The sequence below is a fragment of the Callorhinchus milii genome, unplaced genomic scaffold, assembly GCF_018977255.1.
Source record: "Callorhinchus milii isolate IMCB2004 unplaced genomic scaffold, IMCB_Cmil_1.0 Scaffold2, whole genome shotgun sequence".
Taxonomy (NCBI): domain Eukaryota; kingdom Metazoa; phylum Chordata; class Chondrichthyes; order Chimaeriformes; family Callorhinchidae; genus Callorhinchus; species Callorhinchus milii.
Genome location: NW_024704743.1, coordinates 9,478,131 through 9,501,532, shown reverse-complemented (window position 1 = coordinate 9,501,532; position 23,402 = coordinate 9,478,131). Strand labels below are relative to the sequence as shown.

Below are 23,402 nucleotides of genomic sequence, written 5' to 3'. Positions count from 1 at the left end.
ACGTCTTCAAGACATCTCAAAGCGCTTCACAGAATATACTGTAAAGTGAATTGACTATATATTTTGTGGACATAATGCGACAGCCAGTTGCGCACAGCAGTGTCCCACAAACGTTGTGGATTGAGTGACCAAATTTTTTTTTTTTGAAGGAGTTATTACCCCCGAAAAAGCGATCCGCCAATTGACTGGCAACCAGGTTCCTACTTACTGCTAGGTAAACAGGGGCGTGTGGAGTAAGGAAACTTGTCCAATGTTTCACCTGGCCGGGAATTGAACCCAAGTTCAACCTAAGCTTGCGAGACAAGTGTCTAGCCACTGAGCTACAGGACTTCACATTAGAGAATAGGTTGAGTGTTGAGGAGAAGTCTTTGGCTTACCTAACGCAGATGTAAGAGAAGAGCAATGGTTTGGGGGGTGGGGGGGGGGGGGGTTGTGCTTGCTATTTTGGTACAAATAGCAGTAGTTCTTGCTCAAAGCCTTCCCTTTAGGCTAACCCAGCAGAAGGCTATGTGAGCATTTTATCAGTGCCTTGAAGAGTCCTCGTGACGTGAAAGACACTATATGAATGCAGTTTGTTATGTGATTCGGACATACCGCAGGTACAAATCCATTCTTCCAACACCTAGGCACAAAGCAGGCTGTAAGGTGTGCCTTTCTTACCCCAAAGCTTATAAGCTTCAGAAGTTGAAAAACCCGGCACAGATCCTTTGCCTTACAGTTTTCTGAAAATCTGTCTGCCTGTACAGATGGACATTAAAGATCCAATGGTCCCATTGAAAATAAAAAGGGAATTTCATCTTCTAGATAAAATTGGTCATTCATTTCTTGGCTGGTTGTGGGACATTGCTGTTGGTTGACATTGGCTGCTGTGTTCGCCCACAAAATACATTAATTACACTTGTCAGTGAAGCCCTGAGATGGTGATAAGGCACTTTATCAAATGCAAGGATTATGAAAAATCCTGCTGTTATTTAGAACATAAACACACATGGACTAAAATGTGAGATGTGCAAGTAAAGTAACTTGCTTATTAATTGTTGTATGCCACTGGGATAGTTTAAAGTCGAGAGGCATCATGATGAAGGCAAATGATACAAATTATGTTCACCGTTAAAATACGCAGTCACTGCAATTTATAACAAATTGTGTGACATGCATTGAGACGTCCTCATGACGTGGAGAGTTGCCATAATCAAATATGATTAAGATTTATTACTCAGAATGCTGCTGAGATATGAGAGAGAAAAAACATGAATGCTGAAAATATGCATTTGTTCAATCAGTGTCTGAAAAAAGAGGGTTAATGAGGGAGGAGAGGATTTGACTTAGTTATGATGTGCTCCATGAAGCCAAGAATATTGTTAGTCTTCTTGTTCTGAAGGTCACATCCAAAAAATTAACTCTTTTGGGGGGATTTTTATTACCCTGCAGTTGATTTCCTTCATTTTCTATTAAAATTCTACTTGCAAACTATTTGCTCTGTGGGTAGGAGGTCGAAACAAGTTCATGTCTGATTCAGAGACCATAGCCTCCTGTTTAGACTTCACATCCTTCACATAAAACCCTCAAAAGCCCTTCTTTCAGCTTTGCAGACTGGTTTTGTCCCTGTCTGCATGGACTCACCATTACTGCGGTCTGCAAGTAACCCATTTGTGAGTAATCTGTGCTCTGTCACAAATAGAACCTAATAATTTTACTGCACAGAAGAAGGCCATTTGGCCCATGCTGATATGCAACAAGATTAAACAGCAATAAAAATACTTCTCTCAAAGGAAGGTCTCTGCTTCTGAATTTAGTGCTGGACTGGTAGGCAAGACCACCCAGCCAACTAGCTCTGAAATCATTAGAGGTTGACAGCCTAAAAGGTAGTAGGTGTCTGGTGCTAACTCCCCCACTGGAGTTATCAACTGTAATGACATTACCCTGCTATTTGCCAAGATTTTAAAGTTTTTAAAAAGCATTTATCTGTTAACCATCAAATTATTGCTAACTTGGTATAACTTGTGTGACCCCCCCATTCACACCCGCCCATGCTGCTCACACATGCGCTCCCCCCTCCCCCCACCACCCACCCAACACGCATTCCTTCCATTTGGTTATTTTACGTTACTACTTTCTCAATGACCCTGATAAATATGCTCTCAGAACCTTGATCTTTGCATTGACTCTGTTATCTTATCTTCCTTTGTTAAGTTGTCCCAAACAAACTAGTTATTATGATTGAGTGACCTTGATTGTAGTGCATGTCTCTGACTACTGTGTGTTAATAAAAAGTGAATTGATTATTGCTTTAATGATTTTCTTGGTGTCCGAAGCCTAGATTTCATCATTTACTTAAATTCCATGTACAGGGAGTATTGAGGGGAAATAATGATTAAAGTTAACCACAGGAGGTTTCATGCTTTGCAGTCTTATCCGATTAGATCACAGACTGGTAGCGGAATCATTGGTCCGAAAAGTTGGGAAATAAATGAAGCTGCTCAGAGGTGGTTCATTATAGGGTATAAAAATAAAGTAGACTGTTCCAGGCATCAGGATCAACAGAGTCCTCAGTGAATGGTTGCAATGAAAGCTATGGAAGGCACTTGGATAGCAACGATTCTTATAGAATCTTACAGCACAGAAGGAGGTCACTCGTTCCATCATGCTTGTGCCGGCTCTTTGAAAGAGCAATCACCTAGTCCCACTCACCCGCTCTTACCCCATAGCTCTGTAAATTTTACCTTTGTGAAATACTGCCTGTCCAGTGCCTTGGGACATCCTCCTGACGTGAAAGACCCTATACAAATGTAATTTTGTTGTTTTCAAGTACATATCCCTTTTTGAAAGCTACTATCGAATCTGCTTCTATCACCCTTTCAGGCAGTGCATTCCAGATCGTAAGAGCTATATATTCTATACCAAGAAAGTTGGAATACATTTGGAGTATTCTGCCCAGTTTTGGTCATCCCACGTTAGGAAATGTGTCAGGGTCATTGAGAGAGAACAGATTTACGAGGATGTTGCCAAAAATAAGCAGTTTGACCCTGAGCTATATTTGAAGAACTAAGCTTGCATTCATTGGAATAGATACGGTTTAGGTCTTTAAAATGAGGATATTCCACAGGTTAGTGAATCAATGACAAGAGGATATCAAGTTAAAACAATTGGCAAAGGTGGAGATGAGGATTATTTTTGGCCAGAGTTGTTTGGATGTGGAATGCACTGCTGGGTGCGATTGTCGTGGCAAACATTCATATTACCTTTCAAAAGGGAACAAGTTAGATATCTCAGTAGGAGGAATTTGCAAGGGTATGTGAGCAGAAATAAAAACCCAAGTTTCGAGTGGATTGTGTGATACAGTGAAATGGGAAGGTGTGTTTGATCAGTTTTTGAAATCTGGATTTGAATTTAGTCACAATACTGGAAAAAAATAAAACTTTCCTGTACTTGTAGTCAGTGAAGTGCCTTAATAGCATTGAAATGCTTTACACATTGAGCTACTTTGAAGTACAGTATAGTGACTTGAATAGGCACCGTCAGAATGTGGATGGTATGTAGGAGCTTCATAAAACAATTTTTATTTTATAGTTAACAAGTCCTATCGGTGCTTGCTTGTTTTTCTTTTGCGCCCGTTACTTTGAATTGGAGCACTTGGACATATCTGTACAGTTGTCTAATGCTCTGGTAACTCGCTGATCGGTTAGTTGGAAACTTGCCACATGAACAGGACTTGGCTAATGCCTGGCTAGGGACTTGCTTAATGCACCACAATAGCAACTCCTACTTAGTGAGATTTGGAGTCTGTTTACAATAGATATTGCCATTTGAAAGGAAATGCCAGCACAGGCTCAAGTTATTCCAAGTGAATTAGCAGCTATAAACTGCCTGCATGTGTTTCTCGCTTGCAATGGCTTGCCATCTTTGCCTTGGGCCAGCACAAATACAATGGGCTGAATGGCTGTCTTCTGTGCTGTAAATTTCTATAGTTAGAGATAGTTGTTCACCAAATAATTAAACAATGTGGAAACAACCTTGTGGGTAGCAACTGCTTTTCATAATTTAAGTGCCAATTACAAAGTAATCTGGTGTCACTGATGAAGGAGGACCCTGTGCTGTGCACTGCATGAGTCTGAATAACAAATTCATCTGAACAACTGGTGGTCAGAGCACCGGAAGGAACTCCCTTTTTTCAAATCTGGTCATGAATCTTTAACACTCACTTGAACAGGCAGATGGGATAGATCGATAGAGGAGGGTTAATGGATCTTGGAACTCTGTAGAGCAGTAATGGGCACTGGGCTTCACATCCCCTATCCCACCTCGGCTCACGATAAGTGATTGGGCTTTCAGCATATTTGTCTCAGCTCTCCGGACCTCACCTCCTTCAAGGTCCACCTGAAGATCTTCCTCTGATCACACTTTTGGCCATCTTTCTCCCCCCACCACCCCTCAGCTCCCATCCCTAGCTTGGTTGCAAACCCTGGACTGCTCAGTGCTTTGATACTCCTCCTGACATGAAACCACAATCTAAATGTGAATTTCTATTATACTGTAACAGCCTTGGATGCCTTTTTCTTCAGGACATTGGATTATTGTGTTTACGTGAACAGAATATATAATAATAATAATCCTTGGATTTGATATAGCGCTTTTCAAGGCTTCTAGACGTCTCAAAGCGAATCACAGAATATACTGTAAAGTAAATTGACTGTATATTTGGGGGCGAAACGCGGCAACCAATTGCGCACAGCAGTGTCCCACAAACAGTTGTGAATTGAAGTGACCAATTTTATAATTTTTTTTCTTGAGAGATTATGATCAGGCGTGTGGAGTAAGGAAACTTACCCAAGCTTTCGCCCTGCTGGGAATTGAACCTAGGTCTCTCGCTTGCGAGGCGAGTGCTCTAACCACTGAGCTACAGGACTCCACTGTTCTATATTATATAATAGAATGTTCTATATTAGAGGAGTTCTATAAACTGCAGTAGAGACAGAATTCATAAATTAATTTCAGAGGGAGTAAGCTTCAAGAGGAGAAATATTAAACGGTATGAGGAGCAAACTGGAGTTGAATTAGATCAGGTGGCTCATGTGGAGGAAATCACCGGTCTTGAGGAACTGTGTGGCTTGCTTTACGCTGTTGTGTTCTATAGATCATTAATAATAAATCCTTGCATTTGGTACAGTTCCTTTATTGCCGAATTGTATCAAAGCACTTCTCAGTTAATGACCGTTGTGCAGTTACTATATTTCATAGACTCAACAGCACAGAAAGAGGCCAATCGGCCCATCGCGTCTGCACCGGCTCCTAAAAGAGTAATCCAACTCAGTCCCACTGGCCCGCTTTCTCTCCATAGCCCTGCAATCCTGTCCTCTCCAAAAACTCTCTTAAAAGTTGTTATTGAATCGGCTTCCACTACCCTTTCAGGTAATGCATTCCAGATCTGAACAACTTGCTGGGTGAAANTTTTTTTCCTAACCTACCCTCTATTTTAACAACTATCTTAAATCAGTGTCCTCGGGTTACTGACCCACATGCCAGTGGAAACAGTTTTTTCCGGTTCAACCTATCAAATCCTCTCATAATCTTGAAAACCTCGATTAAATCCCCTCTTAAGCTTCTCTGCTCTTGGGAGAATAATCCTAGTTTTGCTAACCTCTCCTCATGACTGGGGTCCTTCATTCCTGGTACCATCCTGGTAAACCTCCTTTGCACCCTCTCCAATGCCCTAACATCTTTCCTACAGTTGGGTGCCCAGAACTGAATGCAGTACTCCAACTGAGGCCTAACAGCATTTTATAAATATTCAACATAACCTCCTGACTTTTGAATTCTCTGCCCCTATTTATAAAACCTAGTATTCCGTATGCTTTTTTAACAGCTTTATCTACCTGTCCTGCCAGCTTCAGAGATTTGCTTATGTAAACACCCAAATCCTTCTAATCATTTGCCCCCTTTAAGATTGTACTATCTTGCTTATACAGCCTCTCCTCATTCTTCCTACCAGAGTACAACACTCTGCATTTCTCCACATTAATTCTCATCTGCCACTTTTCTGCCCATTTTACCAATGTTAAGTCCTCTTAGAGTCTGGTGCTATCCTCCTCACCGTTAACTACTTTTCCTAGCTTCGTGTCTGCAAATTTGGAAATTGTGCTCCCTGTATCCAGGTCCAGATCATTAATATAGATGAGAAAGAGCAGTGGTCCCAATACCGACCCCTGAGGGACACCTTTAAATACCTCCCTCCAGTCAGAAAAGCAACCGTTTACTACCACTCTCTGCTTTCTGTCTCCTAGCCAGTTCTGGATCCATGTTGCCACAGTCCCTTTCGTGGGCTTCTATTTTGTTTATAAGTCTCTTATGTGGCACTTTATCAAATGCCTTTTGAAAATCTAGATAAACTACATCTACTGCACTACCTTCACCCAGCCTCTCAGTCACTTCATCAAAAAATTCTACTAGGTTTGTCAAACATGATCTGCCTTTAACAAATCCGTGTTGACTGTCCTTTATTAAACCATATTTTTCGAAGTGAGAATTTATATTGTCCCAGATTATACTCTCCAGAAGTTTCCGTACTACTGACGTTAGGCTGATTGGCCTGTAGTTCTCAGGTTTATCCTTCTGCCCCTTTTTGTACAGGGGAGTAACATTTGCAACCTTCCAGTTCTCTGACACCGCTCCAGTGTCCAAAGAGGATGAAAGATTGTGGCCAAAGCTTCCGCTATTTCCACGCTTGCTTCCCTCAGTAACCTAGGATGCATCCCGTCATTGCGCACCAACAGCCTTTTTAGTACCTCCTCTCTGTTGATTTTTATCATATCCAATTTCTGTTCACACGCCTGCGATATTGTGGCATTGGTTGCATCGTCTTGTTTTGTGAAGACAGTTGCAAAGTACTTATTTAGTACATCAGCCATGCCCTCTGCCTCAACAAGAAGATTTCCACTTGGGTCCCTAATTGGACCCACCCTACCTTTGACTAACCTTTTACTCTTGATATGCTTATAAAATACCTAAGGGTTCCCTTTTATGTTTCCTGCTAATCTTTTCTCGTACAGTCTCTTCACCCTTCTTATTTCCCTTTTCATTTCTCCTCTGTACTGCCTATATTCTATTTGATTATCCTGTGTGTTTTGGACCTGACAATTGTCATAAGCCTCCTTTCTGTTCTATTGTAATCCCAATTTCCTTGGTCATCCAGGGAGGTTTAACTGTCCTACCTTTCCCCTTTGTGGGAATGTATTTGCTCTGTCCCCAAACTATCTCCTCATTGAAGGCTTACCATTATTCGTTTGCTGTCTTACCTGCCAATCTTTCTTTCCAATCTATCTTGGCCAGGTCCCTTTTTAGCTCACTGAAATTAGCCCTCTTCCAGTTGAGGGTCTTTACCTTTGATTGATTGTTGTCCTTTTCCATAACTATTCTAAACCTAATGATGTTGTGATCACTGTTATCCAGATGCTCTCCTACTGAAACCTGCTCCATTTGCCCCACTTCATTTCCCAGAACTAAATCCAGCACTGCTTCCTTCCTCGTTGGGCTGGAAACATGTTGATCCAGAAAGTTCTCCTGCACACATTTCAGGAATTCCTCCCCTTCCTTGCCCTTTACACTGTGTGTTTCCCAGTCTATGTTAGGATAATTGAAGTCCCTCATTATCACTACTCTTATTGGTTTTGCAACTTTCCGAAATCTGCTTGCAGATTTGCTCATCTATTTCCTTTGCACTGTTTGGAGGTAAATAAATACCTAACAGAGTAACAGCTCCTTTTCTGCTCCGTAACTCTAACCAGATAGATTCAGTTTTTGGTCCCTTTAACACATCGTCCTTTTCCAGGACCGTGACCGTGTCCCTAATGAGTATTGCCACCCCTTCTCCTTTTTTCCCTCCCCTATCCCTCCTGAATAGGTTGTAGCCAGGAATATTCAGCTCCCATTCCTGTCCTTGCTTGAGCCAAGTCTCCGTAATTGCCACTACATCGTAGCCCCATGTGGCAACTTGAGCCGCAGCTCACCAAGCTTATTGGTCACACTCCGTGCATTTACACAGATTCACTCCAATACTAGCTTAATCCGCTCTACATTTCTCCCTCGTCTCTTTCCACTTTTTGCTGGACTATTCCTTGTTTCATTTCTGTTTGTCTCTCCTCGTCCACTATGTAACTTGTTTCCCCTCCATGATGCTACATTCTGATCCCCGTTCCCCCTCGAAATCAGTTTAAATGCTTTCCCACAGCATTTGTTATCCTTGTTGCAACGACATTGGTCCCAGCCCTGCTCAGGTCCCATCTGCCCCAGAAGTGATCCCAGTGGTTTAGAAACCTGAAGCCCTCCTTCATGCAACATTTCTCCAGCCAGACGTTCATGTGTTTGACAGCAAATAAATGGTAACATTACTTGGACAGCAAGCGCCTACAAAGTACCTATGAAGTTATTTGGTGATTCAACACAGAAACTGGCCTAACTGATCCATATCTCAAATAACCATGAAGTGAATGACTAATTTTATCTGAGGGATTATTGTCCAGAACACCGGAGAAACTCTTCTTTCTATTCTCGAGCAGTGCCATGGGATCTTTATCATCCACCTGAGCAGGCAGATGGGACCTTGGTGTAATATTATAATAATAACGTTAATAATCCTTGCACTCGGAAAAGCGCCTTAGCCTTGTTGCAAGAACGTCTCAAAGTGCTTCACAGGACTTACTGTGAAATTGAGTGACTGTGTATTTGTAGCCAAACGCAGCAGCATGATTGTGCACACCAATATCCCAAAGAGAGCGAAAGGGGTGGTGGAAGAGAGGGAAGGAGAGAAGCAGAGAAAGGGGGGAAAGAGAGAGAGAAGGATGGGGAATTTGAAGGATGACAATTCTGACAATGCAGTGCACCCCTAGAGTGGCATTAGAGTGGCAATTTGTAGGGTTAGTAATATATTAGAACAGAACCTCTGTTATCCCCCCCCCCCCACCCCACTCCCCATTGCTTTTTGGCAAGGTCTTCGTTAAACATCTCTGTTCAGCTTCAGTTTTATCTGCATGGGTGCTGAAAAAGAAATTGAATGGGGGAGGAGAGGGGAAGGAAGGATTTTCATAACTATTCGGGATAATTTCCATTTGCAAAATGACAGGAATGGAATTGGTTTTCCTCAAAACAGTCTTGTATGTTACCATTTGAGTAAAGCAGTCACGGACACAGTAATGAATTGCAGAATCATATTGAGCAGCCTGCAATGAATGAAAATATCGTTTTTTTTAAAAAGCAGCTGCTGTGCAACATTGACTCTCATGGTACAAGTGCTCCTGTTTGACTGATAAACTGCACCATAAACTCTTATCTTGTGTGAAATGCCAGCATTTGACAGAACCTGTATGTAATGAATGTGTCTGAAAATATATTTATGTTTTTAAAGAGTCTTTTGCTGATTGAGGATTTTTTTTTGCTTTGTTTATTGTCCATGTTCTGGACCCTCTTTCACCTAAAATGAACATTGGGGTGTGTGTCGGGGGGAGGAGAAGAGGCAGATTCTAGTGCTGTAAATCAAAGGAAATACACCAATGGAGTTCGTCTTAAAGGAGGAAACCGAGCACACAGTCATTTTTATATAATTAGATTCTTTTTATAGTGCAGCATTTGGCTGGAAGGCAAGCTTAAAGGGTATTGTGGTTTGATAGTGAATGCTGGGGTCACACTGTGAGATGGAGTAAGGTATAATTAGCTTTTAATGTTCGTTTAGTACATTTTCAAGTGGTACATCTGTTGTCTGTGTGAAAACCAACTGGGTTTCTGGATGGCTCTGAGCAGGAATGTTTTGGGGGAGGGTAGCATTGGAAGAAGGAAAAGAAGTGTGTGCAAGGATATTAAAACATACGCATTATTTAAGTGGTCATTATCATCATTTTGTAACACTGTACCGTTAAGTATTCAAATAGTAGAAGCTGGGACCTTTTATCTACGTTAAACTGAGGTGGATGTTAAAGATCCCATGACACAATTCAAACAGAGAAGGAAGTTTCTCTCATTGTCCTTGCTAACAATCCCCCCAAATAAAATTGATCACTCACTCCATGGCTGTTTGAGGGACATGGCTCTGTACAAATTGTTCTCCTTGAATAACACAGTCCCTGCACTTTGAGATGTTTTGATCACATCATAAAGCTCTATCATATGCAAGGGTTATCATATCATATTGATATCAATAATATCATTGTGTGGGAATGGAAATTCCTCCCTACCTGAAAATAGGCAGATTGTACAAAATAGTACATGTTTGAGGAAAAAAATAAAACATTTGGGAGGATGATCTTGAGGTGGAAGGGTGAAGGAGGTAAATTGAGTAAGGAAATTTTCGCTAAGATAGCATAGCTGCACTTGAAATGTTGACCTCTGCTCTTTACGTCCTTTTACGTCCTCCTGACGTGAAAGGCGCTCTATAAATGGAAATAAATGGAATCTTGTTACCCTGGGCTTCTGAAAGAAGTTGAAAAAAATTGTGTTTTATAGTACCTTCCCTCAGTGTATCATACCCACTCTCTGCCTTCAAAATCCACCTAAAGACCATGCATTTGACTTCGTTTTCTATCCCCCTTCCCCACAGCTAGGTTGTGTGAAGCACTGTGAGTGGTGTCCTCCTGATAGGAAAGACGCTATAAAAATGTAAGATTCTGTTATCAGTGCATCAAAGTTTCAAAAGTGCTTCAGAAGAATTGCCGTTAAGTGCAGAAACTGCATTTTTGCAGACAAAACTCAGAGCCCTTATTACTCACAGCAACTTCCCATAAATGGCCCTGAAGCAATTCTCTCAGTTGCAGAACAAAAAGCCGGAAGGTTGATGACAGCGATCAGTGATTTGAGTTCACGAACTGTGCATTGTAACTTCAGATGATTTCTCTGAAAGCATCCCAAGCGGATGACTGGAGAGAGATGTTTATGTTTGGGGCATGTCACTGACTTTCATGTCCATGAGCACAGATTTTCCCTGTAAGGCAATGTGGTTTCAGTGAACTGTCAACCTTCATTATGAGTTTTATACTGAGGGTTTCCAATTGTGGTACGGGAAGGTTTTGAGTTGCAGATGATGTGGTGCAACCTTTTGCCCCATGCGTATTCAAAGGTGAGCCATCTACCTCTCCTCTTATTGGAAAGATAATTAAATTGATCAGTTGGCCCTCTTAGCCCATCCTGCTGTTTTTGTCCCACTGCATTAGCCATGCAAAGATTATGTTGATTGCAGTTGAAGTGAGATAAATGAGCTGCACTGGTGCCTCCAGAGGTATCGCTGGATAGTGTTCCAGCCAAGCACAATGGCTGAGTTCTGTGGTTTCACATCGATGACCCTGTTAGGCATTTCTCCAGATAGTCCAGAGGAGTCCTGTAGCTTAGTGGTTAGAGCACTCGCCTCGCAAGTGAGAGAGCTGGGTTCAATTCCCGGCTGGGCAAAACCTTAGGTAAGTTTCCTTACTCACATGCCTGATAATAATCCCTAAAGAAAAAAATTTAAAAATTAAAATAAAATAATGAATTGGTCACTTCAATCCATGACTGTTTGTGGGACACTGCTGTGCGCAATTGGCTGCTGCATTTGAACAACAACAACATTTGTATAGCGCTTTTCACGTCCCAAGGTTCTGGACAGTCAATGTTACGAACGGACCTGAGCTGGGGGTTGGATTGGGGAGGGCAGGGGAGGAGGGAGCATGATCGAAAGCACAGTCGATGAGGAGGTTCTTGAGATGGGTCTTGAAGGAGGCAAGGGAGGAGGCGAGGCAGAGGGACGAGGGAATGGAGTTCCAGAGGATGGGGGCAGAGTGACAAAAGACTCGCCTACCAATTTGGGGCGGGCGAGGCGAGGGGACATGAAACAGGCCGGAGCCCGGCGAGCGGAGGGAGTGAATAGTGCGTAACAGCCAATAGTGCACAGCAGTGTCCCATAAACAGTCATGGATTGAGTGACCAAATTTATTATTTTTTAAAAATATATATATATTTTAAGCGATTATTACTCCCAGGAAAGCGATCCGCCAATCGACTAACTACCAGGTTCCTACTTACTACTAGGTAAACAGAAGCATATGGAGTAAGGAGCCTTGCCTAACGTTTTGCCCGCCTGGGAATTGAACCCAATATGCTACACAGTACTATGCCGATATAGTGCCGATAACTTTGGATGCCTCAAAACACTTCAGTTATTCTGTAAAGTGCAGCGACTGTGTATTTATAGGCAATCTCGCTCAGCCAGTTTGTCCACAGCAATGTTCAATGAGCAGTCATGAACTGAATGACCAATTTTATCTGGAAGATCGTTGGCCAGTACACTGGCAGAAATTCCCCTCATTTTCAATAATGCCATGAGATCTTTTATGTTCACCTGAACAGGCAGACTGGACATCAGCTTTATGTCTGATCCAAAAGATGGCCCCTCTGACAATACAGCACTCCCCCAAGCACTCCATTGGAGTGTCAGCCAAGTGCTGATGTGGAGCCTGAACCCGCAACCTTCTGACCTAAATCAGATGTGAGAGAGCGAACAAGTGAAACCGTCTACCTTTTACAATTTGACTGAGAAAAACTCTGAGCACCAGACCAATTGATGTTTTGCATAAACAAGGAGACCTTTGGAATACACATTAACAAAAGTATATCCTTTTCTTGTGGAAAATCTACTTTTTATTTTAACCGATAGGATTTGAGAGTTCTATTTGAGTTAAATTGGTGCCATATCTACCTTGAAATTCAGACTCTTTTGAAGCGTTCATTATTTGCAAATAATATTTGAAGGACAGTGTTCCAATGAGTGATTGGTAACCTTTTTCAGCACTTGAGATATTTAAGAAATAGGAATTGGCTTGCTTTTATTTCACACCTGTGCCTGAGCTTTTTCTGTAACTGGAAGGCCATTTTTAAATCCAGTGGATGCTTTCCCATCTGTTAAGATTGCCTTCTTAACAATCATCTTGTTCGGCATGTCTTTCTGCCACTGTGCAGCGCTCTTGACACTCTCCTGCGTGTATAAATGCAAGTTGTTGTGAATTCTTGGCCATTGTCGCTTGGAACAGTTATTCTATGGAGGAGGCATTGGTGTGATGCAAAAAGATGCTTCAATCAATTTTGTGTCATGCCAGGAAGTAATTTCATTTTATCTTCATTTATAATTTTTTAAAAAACTCACAAACCAGCAGCCACGCTCAGCACAAAGGTTGACCAGGGTTTAAAACTTGCACCAAAGTGATTTCCCAAGCATCTCAATAGGAAGACCCCTTAAATTGAATGCCTATCGCAGTCACTTTAGGGTTATTGCTGTTGTCTTGGCTAACGAAAGTGATAGTAGTGATGTGCCTTTTGGCTGAGGCTTATCTGGTCTTCTGTGACTGAAATGTGTGTGTGCGTCTCTCCTCTCTAGGATCCGGCTTACTGGGTGCAAGTGCATCGCTTGGAGCATGGTGATGGTGGAATTCTGGATCTGGATGACATTCTCTGCGATGTTGCTGATGATAAAGACAGAGTGAGTACCAGCATATTTGCTTTGGTTTTACTTATGAAGCCACGTCAGCAGTATTTTTATGGGTGGGGGCTGCTTCTCCCTCCCACAGCCTTGATGATGGAGCAAATGGTAATAAATAATTTCTGGTGGTCAGTGATGCTGCAATAATAGGGAACAAAGTGACTATAATAGCAAAATGAATGAAAGGGGAGGTTTGAAACACTTCTTCATACCAAGGATGGTTGGAATGTAGGATTCCTGGCTGCAAAAAGTAGTTGAAGCTGTTTTATGCATTCTTTTAAAAAGCATTGGATACAGAGGAATATTAAAAGCTATGGGAAGCAAGCAGAGAGAAGGAGGATTAGATCACGTGACTTGTTGTGGAGGAAAATACATGTGCAGACTTGATGGGCAGAATAGTCAGCTAATGAGCTGTAAGATTCCATGATTCCACTCGGAAAAATTCCGTTCAGCTTTGTGCACGTTGCCTTTTGTGATGATGGCGTTTAATGGGATTTCCCATTGTAGATCCATTCCCACGTCTTTGTTTATTCCATGCTAGGTGAAGGTTCCTGATACTATGTACGAGTGACTCTTGCTGGTGCAGACCAGCAAGATCCCAGGTTAAAAATCCGGACTTTCTTCCAAATTAGCAAATCCCAACAAAGAAGGTGGTTGGGGAAGTTCATTGAGCTTTACAGTCCCTGAGTTTGGGAAAGGGAAAGATCAACCAGAACCCCACCTCCAGACCACTACCAAGTGCTTGCAAGAAGTGTGTTATTATTGTGGGCCCTTTTTCTTACTGATTTATAATGGGAAGTTCATAATTATTTTGGTGGTATCTTTGCAGTGTTGAAATATGGGTGGAAAACGCTCTGCACCTTCAGAAACCCAAACATTATTAGCATAAATAAGGGAAGGGTTGGGACTTGTGGGCGTTTAACCACAGGATGGACTGGTCGGGTCAAATGACTTGTTTCTATGCTGCAGCTAGCTCATTACTTAGACTGTGAGTTTGAACTTCTGGTAAAGGCTAGTTGTCATGTACAGGTTCATGTAGGTCTAAGTTTTCTTATCGTGTTTGTGGTGAAAGTAGAAGTAGACAGCTGAAGGACGACCATAATGTGTGGGTGGGGGGAAAGACGAGAACAGTGGACTTTTCTGAATGCACTGGGCTTGGTTGATAATTTCAGTGTCTCACACAGCATTCTATTACATTGTCGCCACTTTCAATATGTTGGAAATAACGACTTTTGGACTTCGTGCAAAGTTACTATGATGTCTCCTCTTCAGCCCCCATCAAGATAATCTGAAATTTAAGCTCTTGTCTAAAGTGAGTTTTTTATGTTCAGGAATATTTTATTCCTAGTATCAAAATGTTATCACAGGAGTGGATTTTCAGTGTGGAGCATCTTGAGTACAGCTCAATTCCTCGCTATCAACAGGCAAATGAAAAAGCCTTGCATTGCCGATGTGAAAGTGAATGGTTATTTTATTAAATTGCTCTTTGTCCCCATTAACCCTTCAAGTACTGATTTTTCTTTTTCCCCTTCTCCTAGCCATCACCTTTTTCAAAGTGGGCACATTAATAGAATAAACCTACAAAAAAAAAAGTTGTGGGACATTATGCAGGGATTACAGTGGATGTGAAAAGCTGGTTCTTAATTTGTTTCTTATGGCTAGAGGCTTAAAGGGAATATGGGCTGTGGGAGTGGGATTGAATGTATGCCTTTCGCTGAAAGCCAGTGCAAGCTCGATGGACCAAATGACCTCCTTCTGTGCTGTACATTTCCAGGATTCTAACCATCTTTCCCCCTGAAACATTCATGGATTTTGAGCTCTGAAGATGTTTTCATTTATTTTTGTATGCATTTGTCTAAGTATTCCAAGTTGTGGGTCTTTTTATGATCATTGATAGCAATCCTTCAGCATATAGAAGGTCTCTTTGTGTTTATAAAGTAAATAAACTAGGATCTAAAAGATCAGATTTTAATATAAGTTCACTTTCCTGGTGTGACTTATCAGCTGTTACCCCCATGTTAACAATGTTGAAATGTTTAAGCATGATTAGTGATGCATTGATATGAAATCCAGTTTGTAATCTATCTGATCTGTGCGCGTCTGAAGCCCAAAAGGAAGGGTGTGTCATATATCTATATATATATATATATATATTCCATAGAGTCATCTGGATGGCAGTCCATGTGATTTTAGCTGAGTACACTCCAGCAGCACCCAAATGTATGCTGTATTTTACCTACAAATACACAGTCATTGCACTTCAGAATAAAATCCTGTGAAGCTCGTTGAAATGTCTTGATGAAGTAATAAGGTTCTACGTCAGGGGCATGGATTATTATTTTAGTATATTAACCAGCATTCTGGTTCATCTAGTTTTTTTCCCATCCTGGCTTTATTGATTTATATCTGGAGCATTGTCAAGACAAGTTTACATAGAGAACGCAAACAATGATAAATTTTCCAAAGCCTCATCTCTATCTGTTCCCCCGGTGCACCTTGTTCGTTGTCGATGCTCTTTTTGTCATGGTTTGTCTCTCACTCTCAGGGCTGCAATGCAGTTGTATGGTTTTGATTTCCCATAGATCAGTGCATGTTGTTAGGACGTGGGTAATAATATCTGATTGCGAATATCTACCTTAAAAGATTTGGCCTTTTGTTTTACTCCAACTGACCTGAAACAGTTGCAGTAGAATGGGATTGTTTGAGGGAAACCCCACAACAACAACAACAACAACAAGATTCCATTTATAAAGCCCCTTTCACGTCGGGAGGACGTCCCAAAGCGCTGACGTCCCACCTTCCAGTGTTTAGAGTGCAGCGCAAAAGCCCATTAAAAATGCAAGACCTGTGGAACTGTGTTGAAACAGCTCCTTTCTTTAGGACATTTTGAATTGATTTAGCTGTCTTTTCTTAAACAAAACATCTTGTAAGTGCTTGAGTGCTTTGCCAGTATTCCATGGAGCTTAGGCATATTAGAGTATATCATACCTTTCACTAAATGATGTGTCACATACATAAATTGTTCTGGAGGTAGATAGTGATTCCTGTTCATGAGGGAATCGTATTTATTGTGTTCTTGTTTGAAATTCATAAAACCTAAGAAATGGCAGGTCACACCAAGTCAGGGTTGTGGGCAGCTCCTCTGAACACGCTGTACAGTGGAACAATAGGATAGGTGCTCAACAACAACAACTTACATTTGTAAAGTGCCTTTCACGTCAGGAGGACGATCCAAAGGTCTGGAAGGCCAGAGGTTCTTAGAATTTGTTTTAGTTTTAGTTTTGTGCATTATGCGCCCTAACCTTACCTGTTTCGAAAGACAGCCTGAAATTGTGCAATATTATTCAAAACAACGTGGAGATGACGTTCAACCCAGTGTGTGTCTATTATGTGGATCATGTGTGTCCTTTGTTTGAAATGTTAACTTGCCGGTGTAATTAAATTGTCTTGTCTCATCTAATTTGAAAGCCTTAGAATCGGGAGTGTCCCCAGTCATATTCAGTGACTGCTGCTGTTGTTGCTGGCTGGCCCCAGAGACCACTCTCCTGCTAATCTGAGTTTGTCCCTTTGGCAGGTTTCAAACACACCCAGCAATCTCTTTTTTGCCTGAAAGGTTATCAATAAGTAAAATTGACTTAATAGCCTCTGACCGTTTCTGACCCGAAGTGATTGATCTTCAGTTTTCTATTAAATGGTCAAAAGTAGAGGCAGTTAGTGGGGAGCTAGGGGGAGGGAAGAGTCACTATGGTGTGTTTGTTTTACAATAATATGGATTGAGTGGTATTAAATGTGTGGTTCAGTCATGACATCTCGTATGAAGTATCTCAATCTCTCTCCTTCACCCTCCCGCACCCCTCCCCCAGCGCAGCAATCTTGAATTCTGAGTGCTTTTGCTTTACTCTTCATACTGTTATGGAATTACATCAGCCAGCTGGTGTCTGTTAGGGAATTACTGGGGAGTGCTTTGTGCTTCTCATTCCCACACTGTACTCAACAATACAACACAATTTTTGATTCCTTTTATACTGTTAATTATTCTGAAAATAAAATCCGATTTTTTCTTTGCTGATCAAACAGCTTTTCCGTTCATCATCATGTTTGCCAGCAATTCAGCCTCTCTAAATCTGCCAATATTGGACAAGATCTGTTTACTAATGAGGAAAACAAGATGGAACAGTATTTTTAAGCAAAAAAAAATTCACTTTTGATATTCACACATTTTTACAGTATATCCTGTGAAGCACTTTGAGACATCTCAATAACAACAACTTGCATTTATATCACGCCCTTCACTCGGGGTAGCATCCAGAGCTCTTTAATTATAATCCTTGCATTTGACGTGATGAGGCGCTATATCAAATGCAAGAATTATTATTATTACAAATAATATTTGAATTATTTGATAAATGGCCCAGAAGGACTTTTCTTTCTTCTCTTGCCCCCAGTTTCTGTCTCCTGAATGATGGTGATGAAGTGCTACTGTATTGCAGGGAGTGGTTCATCCCATTGAGCCTTTGCTGGGCTGTCTCTTGCACAGCAACTAATATCCTTCTGTCGAACGAGAAGTTAAACCAAGGTCCTATGAGTGCAGGTTCAGATGTTTATTCAGCCGTCATCACCCCTCTCTTGAAAAAGCCTTCCCTGGAGCCAGCCCTACTCTCCAGCTGCCGCCCCATCTCTAACCTCCATTCCTCTCCAAGGTCCTGGAACGAGTCATTGCGTCCCAGCTCCGCTCCTTTCTTTCTTGCCATTCCCTCTTTGAACCCCTCTAATCCGGCTTCTGAGCTGCCCATAGCACGGAAACAGCCCTGATCAAAGTCACTAATGACATTCTGAACATCTGTGATCAGGGCTCCCTCTGCCTCCTTGTCCTCCTCGACCGCTCTGCCGCCTTCGACTCTGTCGACCACTCCATCCTCATACACCACCTCTCCGCTTTACTCAATCTTCACGGATCTGCCCTTGCCTGGTTCGATTCCTATCTCTCTCACCGTCTCTACTTTGTTGCCTCTAACGGTTTCTCCTCCAGTCCCCGCACTGTCATGTTTGGCGACCCCCATGGCTCTGTCCTTGGCCCTCTCCTCTTTAGTATCTACATGCTCCCCCTTGGTGACATCATCCGCAGACATGGGGTCAACTTCCATATGTATGCGGATGACACCCAACTCTATCTTTCTGCCTCCACCCTCAACTCCAGGACCACTCGTGTCCTGACAGACTGCCTGTCGGACATCAAGTTCTGGATGAGGGTAAATTTCCTACAGTTGAATGTGAACAAGACTGAGGCCCTCCTGATTGGCACCTCAGCACCTCAGGCTCTGGCAGCATCAACCTCCATGGTTGCACACTTCAACTCACCAAGCCAGTCAGGAACCTAGGTGTCTTGTTCGACCCTCAACTGTCTCTTCTTCATCCAAGCCATGACCCGCTCTGCCTTTCCTCACCTGTGTAACATTGCCCGACTCCGCCACTACCTCACCCCTCAGGCCGCTGAAACTCTTGTTCATGCCTTCATCACCTCTAGTCTCGACTATGTTTGTCGGCCTTCCCAACTCTTCCCTCCACAGGCTGCAGATAATCCAGAACTCTGCAGCCCGTGTCCTCTCCCGCACGAAGCTCCGTGACCCCATCTCCCTCCCTCTCGCCCAACTCCATTGTCTCCCTATCCTTCAGAGGATCCAGTTCAAGATTCCGGTCCTCACCTACAAAGCCCTCAATGGCCTCACCCCACCCTACCTCTGCGCCCTCCTAACTCCTACCAGCCTGTCCGTTCCTTCCGCTCAGCCGGCTCGAACCTGCTCCACGTCCACCAACCCACCCGCCCCACCATTAGCGGGAGAGCCTTCAGCCATTCTGCACCCAACCTTTGGAATTCGATCCCTCAGTCACTCTGCCTCAACCCTCCTTAGCATCCTTCAAGACCCTCCTCAAGACCCTCCTCTTCAACCATGCCATCGGCCACCCCCCTTCCCCTCCCCTCCCTTCTTCCGCACCTGACCCCAGCTCGGGTCTGAAATGCCGTACGCTGTCAAGCGCCTTATGATGTCCTCCCGATGTGAAAGGCGCTATACAAATGTAATCTGGTTGTTGTTTGTTAAAGACCCTATGACACTATTCGAAAAGAGAAGGGAGTTTCTTCTGGTGTCCAAGCCAACAGTCACCCAAATAAAATAGGTCATTCACTTTATGGCTGTGTCTGGGACTTTCTGTACACAAATTGGTAGCTATGTTCAGCCAATAATTTACTATAAAGCTGCACTTTAAGGGACCTCCTGTGATATGCTTTGAGATGTCTCAATGATGTGAGAGCGCTATATCAAATGCAAGGATTATTATTCATTATTCTACTCCAATCCCAGTTCCCTGATCTTCACTAGTATCCTTTTATCTTGTTTCTCTTTGTATATGGCTCGGATTCCTTTTAAATGGTATGATCTTCGCTTCATTAATGAGCTTCTTTTGAACGATGTGAAATAACATCTTCTGATCTCCTTGCTTTAACTCTTTCTATGTGTGAGCTTGTGCCTTTGTTCCCTCTGCCACCCCCCCCCCCCTTTTCCCCAATCCATTACTGTTTCACCAGTTGCCTGAATAGCTTGCTAAGTACCATTAATTAATTTAGTGTTTTCTAGCAACAGTTGTAGGTCGAGGGTGGGGGGGTTGGGGGGTGGATGACATTTGGGACGTCTTTCTGACGTGAAAGCCGCGATATAAATGTAATTTGTATTGTATTTCTGTTTTCTTCTTCCATCCCCTTCCCTTCCAACGGACAGATAAACAATCCAGTTGTAGCATCAATGACAGTTTTACTGCATTGACGATTGTATTTTCTAATCATGCTTTCATAGCTAAGTCCATTCCGTATATGTTGTTTGTATTTCAACATGTTTTTTTTCCTGCAAAAAAGTCAGTAAATCTTACGCTTTTCTTTCTTTTATTGTCTAATCATGAAAATGTCCTGCTGATTATTCACATCTGGAGGGAGAGGGAAGGGGACAGGCTAACAAGTGCAGTCTGCATCACTGGCAGCAATCCCCATTCAATAAAAACGTATTTCAACTTTATTTCCAGACATTGAACAGACGGAGCTGATACAAAGAGGAACAATGCTAAACTGTTCATTTCAACCATGAAGACAATCTTCTGTGAGCTCACATGTTGTGGAGGTCTTCGCTTGTGGCACGATCGGATTAATCCGTGTTCCCCTTTGAGCATCCTCTGTTCTGTTCCCAGAAATTTCTGAAACAACCGCATTGTTCGTGACCCCTGGTTCTCTCTTTCTCGCTTGAGTATCCAATTTTGTTTCTATAAAATTGAGTGTGATAATCGGGCTCCAGAGCATGGGAATATTTTGACTGATCCTGGTACAGTTTATGTGTCGTGCTGTGCATGAATTTGGAGTAACACACGTACCCCTGCATATTGCTGCAAGGGCATATAGAGGTACAGGCCCACAGGTTCAGAGCACGAGTCCATGCCTCAGTGCCACACTGTATGGCAGTGGTGGACAACCATTTTTGTTGGCCAACAAAATCATTTTTTTGTTTGAGTATTTCTTGATTCTGTGCCGTAAATCAAGAAAGATTCAATCAAGAAAAAAACTGGAAACGTTGATTTAAAACTGACTCACCGAGACAAGATGAATGTTCGGCAGGCCACTCCTTGACAGTTCTGCGGGCTGGAAGTAGACTAGGGAAACGGGTTCACAACCACTGCTTAATGGCTAACACCACCGCTGCTTAATGGACATCATAAACCTCTCCCTGTCCACTGGTACTGTTCCCACCCCTTTAAAAACGGCCATCATCACTCCCATCCTTAAAAAACCTCGCCCTAGACCCATTCCTACTCTCAAACTGCTGCCTCATCTCCAACCTCCCTTTCCTCTCCAAGGCCCTGGAACGAGTTGTTGCTTCCCAGCTTCTCTCCTTCCTCTCCCGCTACTCCCTTCATGAACCCCTCCAGTCGGGTTTCCATGCCGCCCACAGCACAGAAACAGCTCTGATCAAAGTGACAAATGACAATTTGTCCATCTGCAACCAGGGCTCCCTCTGCATCCCCATCCTCCTTGACCTCTCTACTGCCTTCGACACCGTTGACCACTCTATCTTCATCCACCGCCTCTCCTATCCCCTCAACCTTTCTTCTCTAGCCCCCGCACTGTCTTGTGCGGCATTCCGCAGAGCTCTGTCCTTGGTTCCCTCCTCTTCAATGTCTATATGCTCCCTCTTGGTGACATCATCTGCAGACATGGGGTCAACTTCCACATTATGTGGATGGCACACAACTGTTCCTCTTTGCCTCCACTCTTGACTCCAGGACCACTGCTGTCCTGACAGAATATCCATCAGACATCAAGTCCTGGATGAGAGCTAACTTTCTTCAGTTGAACGTCAACAAGACCGAGGCTCTCCACACTTCAGGCGCTGACAGCATAATGAATGCACACTCCACCTTACTAAGCCAGTCTAGAACCTTGGCGTCTTGTTTGACCCTCAGTTATCCTTTCCACCCCACATCCGTGCCATGACCCGCTCTGCCTTCCCCCATTTCTGCAACATCGCCCCGCTCCGCCACTGTCTCACAACGCAGGCCGTTGAAACCCCCATACATGCTTTCATTACATTGAGGCTTGACTATGCAAACTCCTTGCTTGTCGGCCTCCTCAACTCCTCCCTCCATAGGCTGCAGATCATCCAGAACTCCGCAGCCTGTGTCTTCTCCCGCACCAGGCTCTATGGTCCTATCAACCCTATCCTCGCCCAACTCCACTGGCTTCCTGTCACACAGAGGATACATTTCAAGCTCCTGGTCCTCACCTTCAAAGCCCTCCATGGTCTTGCTCCCCCTACCTCTGCGACCTCCTAACCCCCCACAAGTGGGCTCTGGCCTGTTTCACAGCCCTCGCCTCGCCCGCCCCACCATTGGCGGGTGGGCCTTCTGCCACTCTGGCCCCACCCTCTGGAACTCCATCCCGCAGTCCCTCTGCCTCCGTCAAGACCCATCTCAAGACTCTCCTCTTCGACCGTGCTTTCGATCTCTCTCCTTCCCCCCCTACCCTCCATCCTCCCCAATCCGGACCCTCAGTTCGGGTCCGAAACACTGACAGTCCAGCGACTTGGGATGTCCTTCCAACGAGAAAAGTGCTATACAAATGTAATTTTGTTGTTCTTGTTGTGATCTAGTACAATGAAGGAACAGGTTTTACTGGCTAAGTGGCTTTCTCGGGTTCCTATGAGAGAGAAATCATCACAAGTAGAGTATTGTTGAGTCTTGCACTTTGCTTTATATTAAGTACTTTCAACAAAAGGGGCTTTTGTCACAAACAGCGTCCTTTTGTTAACTGTGGAGAGTTTGCAGTGTCTCTCCTTTCTGATCTATGTTCCGCTTTTACTATCTTCCTGATCTCTGACAGAACATGGAAATACGTTTGAAAGCAGTGAGAAATGACAGCCATGTGAGCAGCTATCTGGTGCATGATCCAGATTGTGAAGTTTGCAGGCAGCTTCCTAAAAGAAGCTGACTTTCCTTTGCACGCTTAGCAGCCACATTCGATGTGGAGCGAAGTAATGAATGGACATTGTCTACGGTTACTCTGGGAAATAGGAAGACACTGCAAAATATTTCTGTTGTCCCTGTGTTTTAAACTGGAGGCTCGTACCAGTGCCAGTTTGGAAGTGCTGCTGAAGAAGCCCAAGACAACAATGAGCCAACGGCATGTGAAGAAGCATTTTTATTCTTTTGTGCAAGACAATTTACTGCAGTGCTTTACATGTCGGGAGGACATTTCAAAATGCTTCACTTTTACTGAAAAGTATCATGATGGTGACAGGGTTTTGTAGGCGCAGTTTTGGAATTTGTGGGATTTTCTCCCTGGGATAAATGCAACGCAAAATGCTTTGTGATTTACTGTATT

At 43.1% G+C, this 23,402-nt stretch overlaps 1 protein-coding gene across 1 annotated transcript in view; it reads left to right on the top strand.

Moving 5' to 3' along the window:
* LOC103185189 (partitioning defective 3 homolog) overlaps window positions 1-23,402 on the top strand; it is a 524,401-nt gene that overhangs the window by 75,366 nt on the left and 425,633 nt on the right. The window contains exon 2 of the mRNA XM_042331877.1: window positions 13,385-13,486. Within this exon, the coding sequence (XP_042187811.1) occupies window positions 13,385-13,486 (102 nt within the window). The remainder of the gene's footprint in view (window positions 1-13,384; window positions 13,487-23,402) is intronic.